The sequence below is a fragment of the Saprolegnia diclina genome, assembly GCF_000281045.1.
Source record: "Saprolegnia diclina VS20 unplaced genomic scaffold supercont1.162, whole genome shotgun sequence".
In the NCBI taxonomy this organism is placed as follows: domain Eukaryota; phylum Oomycota; class Saprolegniomycetes; order Saprolegniales; family Saprolegniaceae; genus Saprolegnia; species Saprolegnia diclina.
In genome coordinates, this window is record NW_008246229.1 from 50,452 (window position 1) to 58,421 (window position 7,970).

General features: G+C 56.1%; 3 protein-coding genes across 4 annotated transcripts; 1 reads left to right on the plus strand and 2 right to left on the minus strand.

The window, feature by feature from the left end:
- Positions 1-259: 259 nt before the first annotated feature.
- SDRG_16914 (signal peptidase I) lies at positions 260-1,042 on the minus strand. The gene has a single exon (XM_008623138.1). It carries the CDS (start codon positions 951-953, stop codon positions 402-404), a length of 552 nt encoding a protein of 183 aa, XP_008621360.1. The 5' UTR covers positions 954-1,042; the 3' UTR covers positions 260-401.
- Positions 1,043-1,426: 384 nt separating this feature from the next.
- On the minus strand, positions 1,427-5,179 carry SDRG_16915. Of its 2 annotated transcripts, XM_008623139.1 has the most exons (17): positions 5,030-5,179; positions 4,395-4,983; positions 4,219-4,349; positions 4,006-4,154; positions 3,784-3,953; positions 3,624-3,736; positions 3,440-3,582; positions 3,306-3,395; positions 3,121-3,248; positions 2,985-3,077; positions 2,674-2,927; positions 2,226-2,615; positions 2,079-2,184; positions 1,960-2,033; positions 1,810-1,915; positions 1,651-1,762; positions 1,427-1,603 (listed from the first exon to the last, which is right to left on the minus strand). In XM_008623139.1, the coding sequence occupies exons 1-17, from the start codon at positions 5,136-5,138 to the stop codon at positions 1,493-1,495; spliced, it is 2,868 nt and encodes a 955-aa protein (XP_008621361.1). In that variant the 5' UTR covers positions 5,139-5,179; the 3' UTR covers positions 1,427-1,492. The 2 variants fall into 2 exon arrangements, with proteins under 2 accessions (XP_008621361.1, XP_008621362.1); XM_008623140.1 differs by having other exon boundaries at positions 1,651-1,915.
- Positions 5,180-5,440: 261 nt separating this feature from the next.
- SDRG_16916 (hypothetical protein) lies at positions 5,441-7,757 on the plus strand. The gene has a single exon (XM_008623141.1). The coding sequence runs from the start codon at positions 5,475-5,477 to the stop codon at positions 7,722-7,724; it is 2,250 nt and encodes a 749-aa protein (XP_008621363.1). The 5' UTR covers positions 5,441-5,474; the 3' UTR covers positions 7,725-7,757.
- Positions 7,758-7,970: the final 213 nt, after the last annotated feature.

Consider the following 7,970-nt stretch of genomic DNA (forward strand, 5'->3'; position numbering starts at 1 on the left):
AGGTGGGTTGTGTCCCACAAACGTGATGAGATCCCATCATTCGGTTGGATGGTACTAGCAGTTGGATACAGCCCGCGGCTATCCAACATGCTCGGTAATGCATACGTACCTCGGTGATGGACTCGTAACAATTAGCTCAGAAGCCGCAGTATTGCACTCTGCGGTGCGCTTCAAGGTGCAGCGCGGTACGAGAAGATGCATGGACGCTTGGCGCCAACGACACACCTACACAGCAGCTTCGTGCGTCTAGCTGAATTAGCGTCGAGGCAACGTAGCTCTAAGCGCTTCGACATGCAACACCGTGGCTGCATACCGCAGGGTCGACTCCACCGTATATATCCAATCAAACGAGGAGCTCGCACGTAGGACCGTTGCCATATAGAGTACATCAAGTCGTCGCTCTATTCTCGCTGTGTAAAGGCCATGATGGCCATGAGGCCGACGGCGAGGATCTTGAGGGCCGGGTAGTCGTTCATGAGGATGGTTGCCATGCCCACGTACGGGATCGAGGCGCGCGCAATGCCAACGATATCGCCGCGCTGCAGCCAGAGCTGGCCCGGCGCGTAGAGCCCACGGTCGTCGACGTTGTTGTTGTCGCCCTTGGTCAAGTAAAAGTCGACGCCGTCCGACTTGCGCGTATGGACTTTGAGCACGCGATGGACGATCGGGATGTCCCGGTCCTTGATCTTGAAGACGACAATGTCGCCAATGTCGAGGTTGGGCTTGTTGTTGTCGAGGAAGAGGATGTCACCGCGCTGGAAAGCCGGCTCCATGCTGCCACTGAGCACGACGACGATCGGCGACTCGCCAAGCGTCCAGCCCATGAGGCCGCGCCAGATCATGAGCGCGCTCGTGATGACCATGATGAGGTTGAGCGCCTGATGCGTGAGCTGCCGCTTGTTCTTGTTGAGGCGTCGGACCTCTTCCACCTGCTGCTCGACCATCTTCATCATCGTAGCGTCGTCGGTCTCGGCCGCGGAATCGCAAAATTGAGACCACGTGGCAAGTGAATGCCAACCGGATGACCACAATTGTATCCGGTATTTACCTGTCTAATGTGATATTTTTGATCCTATCATGTATTACGAGAGGTTTTATAACGATACCAGGGGCTGTTCACGCAGCTAGCCAAGAGGAGTAGTACAAAGTGGTGGAGCAGTAGCATGTTTAGTTGTGTAAAGGGTTATACAATAGACTAGTGACATGGGACCGCAATGACAATGTCTGAGACTTGTTCCTTTGGTATCCCAACCCAAACCCTAGATTTTTCAAAAATGTCCCTTTCACTGTGACAAAGTGGCAGCTTGCTCCCAGTACTTATAACGCTGGACTAGAAGGGGTAACATTAGACTACGAGTCAATGGATTCGTGGTTTCTGCCAAAAACTACGCTGGATGTAAAAATTACCTGTAGAAAGCCGCAAAGCTGCAGATCAAAGTCACATATATGTACATTAGGACATTTACGCCGTGCTATTGCTTTACAAATTGCATCAGGGCGTGGACGTGAGCTCGACAATGTCGGGGACGTCAATGTGGTCGCCAGACGAGCCCGATTCGTGCGCATCCCACGCCAAGAGAAGCCCGCTCTCCCAGTTGCGCACCTACGCCAGCGACTCCACGTTTCATCATCACCAATATGACGCTCTACCCAGCGTTGTGTGTCAAACAGCGGACACGTGGTGCGTGTTTCTTCGAGTTTTTTGCGAATTTCCCAGAGTTTGTCCATGTCCAAGGCCAGTGCGACGGCCAATTCTTCGTACCTATCCCCAACGTCTACTTCGTTGGATCTACACTAACACATAAGTACTCTTCAATGGTCTTGGTGATGAGCTCAGGCAAGTCGACGGCTTGAAGGAGGCTCGAGGCGACGCGGCCAGCCATGTGCCCGCCTTCGAGCGTGATCATGGGCGTGCCTACGCTGCGATTCCATCGACTCTGGTCGTGTCGGCTGCCGTACCGCTCCAGAGAATATCGCAGCCGACGGTTTGCGCATTGTACGTCGGCGTGTCCAAGAAGAGATCGGCCAAGTACCTGCACGCATCAGCGTCCTCATACACGGAAAACAAGTCATTCTACCCGCGGCGAAGGTGCTCTTCCTTGGGCACGACGTCCGTAAAGTGGAGTCGCGACTCGCGAATTCCGTGGGCTTTAGCCTCGGCCTTGAGGTTGGTCTCGGCCAGGTCTAGGCGTAGTTTAGGGCGGTGTCTAGGCAAACGAGAGTACCGTCGCCGTGGTAGCGCAGAAGCCACAGAATCGAGTTGGGCACGCGCTTGAGAATGTGCATCCAGCTCGTAAACGTAACAGGGTCCAGCTTATAGAGCTGGCTAAAGTTGCAAAACACGAATTTGTCTTCGGGCACTTCGTACTGGCCGCGCGTCGGGCACGTCTCAATGTCCAGAACGCTCTGGTACGCTTGTTTATGGTCGTTGACGACGAACGAGTGCGGGAGGTAGATCATTTTCTCGACAAACCCAGTGGCAGCATCACCAGGGGGCACGACCACCTTGTCGGCCACGAGGTACTGAATGTAATCGGCGCCCAGCGACGCTGGAAAGCCCAAGTAGGCCATTTGGAGAGGAGCCGGTCGCAACGCGAAAATCTCCGTGCGGGCACCTAGCAATAAAACAATCCATTGCGTGTTGGATCGTGCAGTTGGATACTTGGATAGTACCTTTGGTGTAGCCGTTCAAGTCGATGAGAATGTGGATGCCGTCATTGTGGATCAGATGGGCTGCGTCGCCGTTGGCCATGGCGCTAATGTCCTTGAAATGCTCGGCGTCGGTTTCGATGCGCCGACGCCACTGCGATTGGTCCGAGATGGACGTCGCATAGCAAGTCACTTCGAATCGCGATGTGTCGTGCAGGCCAAAGACTGAGGCCATGAGATGCGCCGTCGGGTGGTTGCCAAAGTTGGCGCAGACATAGCTAAGCATATAAGAAATATATAAGAAATATTGTTGACGCGGTGGTATAATTAATTACCCAATTTTGAGCCGCTCGTCCGAGCGCTTGGCACGGTACCGGACGTTGGCCATGTCGACAAGCGACACGTTGAGTTTGGCGCGCTGAGCAAACCTAATTTATAGCCTTAGAAGATGCGTTTTTGAATTTTGGAGACCGTTTGGCGATTTCCAGCGATCGGGTCGGCGGCAACGCGTAGATGAGCGCATGGAACGGCTGGACCGCCGGCAAGTTGGTGTCAACACTCATTTGGCGCTCGAGAAGGACCAGAATTTTCTTCATGTCCTACAAAATGATTGGCCCTTGGACCTCAACAAACTCTAGTTGCGACACTTGACGTACCTCGGAGCGCGACCGCCAGTCACACACAATCGCGAGCGAGTGTACATAGTTGGCCAACGCTTCGGGAAATTCCGGCCGCAAGCTCAGTGCCTACAAAGAAAAATGCTACATTTCCGAACTAAAATGATACCAACCTTGCGAAAGCACGTGAGCGCTTCTTCGAGCCGCCCGCCGTCCTTGTACGCGACCGCCAGGTTGCTGTACGTGTCGGCAAACGCCGGTTTGAGACGAATCGCAGTGCTGTAGCACGTGATGGCTTCCTCCAACCGCAACAGCTCTACGCCAGTGTCCTCTTCTGTGGCGTGCAGCCTTCCGCACCTTTGTAGGCGTTGCCCATGTTGCTGAAGGCGTCGGCGAACGTTGGGTCGATCGTGATGGCCTCCTGGTAGTGCGCTAGAGCTTGTTCGACCTTGCCCTGCTCCTTCAAAATGCTAGCACCCACCGCGTTTGTATCGAGTGTTTCTGTAGATTCCAATACCTTCCGAGGTTGCTGTGGGCGGCGGCAAAGCGAGGCATGAGACGAACCGCCGTCATGTAGCAGTGAATGGCCTCCTTGATCATGCCCTTGTCTTTGAGCGCGTTTCCAAGGTTGTTGTACGCAAAAGGGTGGTCGGGTTTGAGCCGCAACGCTGTCCGATAGCAGCTAATCTATCAACGCAAATGCTCTTCCAAAAGGCACATCTTCATACGAAGGACGCACTGCTTGCTCGAGCTGCCCAATGTCGCGCAGTGCGTTGCCGAGGTTGTTGTACGCATCGGGGTAGTTGGGCTCGAGCTGGATCGCGGTTCGGTACGTCGAAATGGCAAGCTCGATTTGATTTGCGTCAAAGTAGCTGCTTGCGAGGTTGCCTACAGTCCACATGCATAATTTCCAAAAATTAAAGAATAAAATACAAAAATATTCGACTCGTACCATGAGCAATGGCAAACTCTGGGCGCAGCGCAATCGCCGTCTTGTACGCCTCGATCGCTTCGGTGGGCTGACCGCTTTCTTTGAGTGCATTGCCAAGGTTGCTGTAGGCGTCAGCAAAGTCCGGGGCGAGCCTGCACCGCTCATGTTTAGCCACCATGACTAGAAATAAGATGTACCGAATGGCTTCCTTGTAGTGTGCAATGGCCTTGTCGAGCTGCCCGTCGTCTTTGAGAAGCCCCGCGAGGTTGCTCCACGCAATGGCAAAGTTGGGTTTCACGCGAATTGCGTTCGTGTAGCACTCGGTAGCGTCTTCCACGAGGCCCTGCGCCTTGTAGAGGTTGCCGAGGTTCGAGTGCGCATCAACGAGGCACGGGTCTAGCACCAGCGCCATCTTGTACGTCTCGATGGCCTCGCGCGTCGCGCCCATTTGCATATAACTCGACGCGAGATTGTTGTAAACGTCGGCGAAGCGCGGGTTGAGTTTGATCGCGCGCAAGTAGAATTGGACGGCGCCGTTCATGTCGCCAATCTCCTTGAGCGCGTTTCCGAGGTTGCCAAAGGCCTCGGCGAAATGCGGCTCGATGCGGATGCACTGCTGGTTGTAAAAAATCGACTCGGAGAAATTCCGCACTTGAAAGTGGAGCGCGCCGAGCAGCAAGAGGTTGTCGGTGCGCGACGCGTCGGCCGCATACAAGTGTTCGCAGATGCGAATGCCCTCCGTGTACTTGCCACAGTTGTACTCGTGGTGCGCCGCATCGAGTAACTCTATGTGCCAGTTGAGAGAGATTGAGCGATTCGACGGCGGTCCTACCTGCAAACTGCTGCAGCGTTGATGGGAGATCGATGGCCTCGGGTGACGACAAGTTGACGGGGTGGATGGCTGCAATCTTGGCCGGGTGCTTCTTCCGAGGCGGCTCCATCGTCCAAGCCTGAAGTCGTTGAGCCGAGCGACGGTTTCGAGCCAATAGACTTTAGTTATAATCCTTCTGGATACAACAGAGCGGTCGTCCAACCTTGAAGTGAACGCATTGCGCGTAGACTTTTTCTACAAAGAGCGCAGCGTTAACATCCGCCGGTCTATGGACATTTACGGCCAAACGCGTTTATCAACACTGTGCTGGAAGTCTAAAAGGTTATAGAATCTTCTAGTTTAATGCGAATTCCCTTCCGGCACGGTGTAGCGTGCACACTATGTAACGTCGCGCCGACCTTCACTTTCGTCTGCGAAACCAAGAGTCTATTTAAGCGCAGGTAGCATGGTGGCGCCGCTGGGCGTCACGCTCTCGTTCTTGGACGATTTCATCGAGTCGCACGGCGGGTTTGACGTCTTTGCGACGCTAACGACGCGCGACGTCAACTTGCAGTTTCTCCAGCCGCTCACGGCCTCGTCGCAGCTCTCACTCGTGGACCAGCTCACGGTAGCCCATGCGGACGTCCTCCCCGCGCGCTACTACGTCTCGCACGCGTGGCCGTACCTCTTTGTCGACGTCGTCGAGAGCCTCCACGTCTTCTTCAGCGACAAGCCAAGCGCCGACGCGGTCGTGTGGCTCGACCTCTTTTGCAACTCACAGCACGCCAACACGGACTTTGCGAGCCTGACGCGGATCATTTCGTCTGCGATTGGCGCGATCCAGCGCGTCGTCATGGTACTGCTGCCGTGGGACCGGCCGATTCCGCTCACGCGCGCGTGGTGCGTCTACGAAGTGTACGTGGCCGTCGCATCGCGCAGCCACTTTGACGTGGCCATGACGGAGGCCGAGACCAACCGGTTCACTGCGCACGCGAGCGTCGAGTCGTTCTTTGACATGCTCGGGCACGTCAAGAGCGAAGCGTCCGAGTCGTACGACCCTAGCGACAAGGCGCAGATCGTCGCCACGATTCACAGTACGATCGGCTTTCGAGACATGGACACAATGGTGTTTCGCGTGTTTGAAAACTGGATGACAAGCACGCTCTTGGCCAAAGTGGACGCGACGCCGCAGACGCTCGGGCGGTCGAATTGGCGCTTCAAGCTTGGCTCGTTGTACCACGTGCAAGGCAAGTACGACCTCGCCGAAGCTGCGTTTGACGCGTGCGTGTCTGCGCGCCTCACGCTGCTCGGCGGCGACCACCCGGAAACGCTGTCGGCCCAAGCACATCTCGCGCGCACGTACAAGGCCCAAGGCAAGTACGCCATCGCGGCGACGCTCTTACGGCAGTGCCACGACGTGAGTAAGCGCACGGGGCAGGAAGAATCGCCAACAGCACTTCTCGTGCTCGACACGCTCGCGGCGACACACCAGTGCCTCGGGCAGTACGGCGATGCGGAAGCGCTTTTTGAATCGTGCTTGACCAATCGGAGGCGGACGCTCGGGGATGCCCACCAAAGCACGATGGTCACGATGGGCAACCTCGCGAGCTTGTACCAAGCCCAAGGCAAGTATGAGCTCGCGGCGCCGCTCTACGAGCGCTGCTTGGCAGCGAGCATCGCCAGCGTCGGCCACGACAACCCCAACACGCTGATACTGAGAAACAACGTGGCAGTCAACAAGAGCGCGCTGCATGACTATGCGTCGGCCGAGGTTTTGTACGCACAGTGCCTTAGCGACAGCGAGCGCATCCTTGGGCCCGACCACCCGAGTACACTGGCCACGATGAACAACCTTGCGGCTACGTATTACCACCAGCGAAAGTTGGAGGTGGCCGAGACGCTGTATACGCAGTGCCTTGGCGCCTGCCAGCGCGTGCTGGGCGACACACATCCCCAGACACTCTCGGCCATGAACAACCTCGCCGCACTTCTCAAAGACGCTGCCAAGTTGGACGACGCCGAGAAGCTCTACTTGAAGTGTGTGGCCGCCAACACCAACGTGATGGGGGCTTGCCATCCTCAGACGCTCACGTCCATGAGCAACCTTGCCATTCTGTATGATCGCCAGGGAAAGCTCGTCGAGGCCACGTCGCTTCTCGTGCCGTGTTTGGCACGCCGCCGCGATGTGCTGCCACCCGACCATCCGAGCCTCATCCACACGATACGGGAGCTCGGATGGCTCTTTGAAAAGCAAAAGGACTTTGCCGCTGCCCAGCCTCTTCTTGCCGAGTATGTCGAGCTTCAGGGCCGCCGCGTCGGGTCGCCCACCAACGACGTCCTCCAGCGCAAGTGCAGCCTTGCCGAGTGCTATACGCAGACCAAAAACTTGCCAGCTGCCGAGATGATGCTGCTCGAGTGCGTGGCGGGCGCCAAATGCATGCACGGGGAGGCGGCCCCCGAAACCCTCAAGATCGTTGCGCAGCTCGAGGACTTTTATGTGACCAATCTCGCGAGTGCCATCACGGCCAAGGACTGGACATTTATCGCTCACTATCGCCAGGCGCTCGAAAGCTTTGGGAAAACCAACGTCCTCAGCGACGCGACCAAGCACCAGATCGAGAGCTCCAAGCACTTGATGCCTGTGGGGACGCCGCGCAAGGTCATCAAATCCCTGATAGTGTCGCCCCGCGCCGAAGCTCTACAAGAAAAACCCTAGTCCTCGTCAATATATGCGTTCCATCTCGCGATATACAGACTCAACAACGCAGCAAAGCATCCACATGCTCTGGTCACATCCGACGGCAACACAATTACAAACGCAACACGAGCTGAGTGATACTGTTTGATTCATAGATTAATGTGTAGTCAGCCGCGGTCGCAGTTGCTCGGGAGTGCCCAGCTCGACGGCGCGACGTACGCCTTGAGCTTGAGCGGCACCGGAATCGGACCGAGACCGTCGTTC

Bases quoted from the DNA above. Each gene is read 5' to 3' on its own strand.
- SDRG_16914 (XM_008623138.1), bottom strand. From the start codon at position 953: ATGATGAAGATGGTCGAGCAGCAGGTGGAAGAGGTCCGACGCCTCAAC.
- SDRG_16915 (XM_008623139.1), bottom strand. From the start codon at position 5,138: ATGGAGCCGCCTCGGAAGAAGCACCCGGCCAAGATTGCAGCCATCCAC. The intron at 3,583-3,623 runs GTGCGGAAGGCT...ACACTGGCGTAG, and splicing joins CATGGGCAACGCCTACAAAG to AGCTGTTGCGGTTGGAGGAA. The intron at 1,604-1,650 runs GTAGAGCGTCAT...TCGCTGGCGTAG, and splicing joins TGTTTGACACACAACGCTGG to GTGCGCAACTGGGAGAGCGG.
- SDRG_16916 (XM_008623141.1), top strand. From the start codon at position 5,475: ATGGTGGCGCCGCTGGGCGTCACGCTCTCGTTCTTGGACGATTTCATC.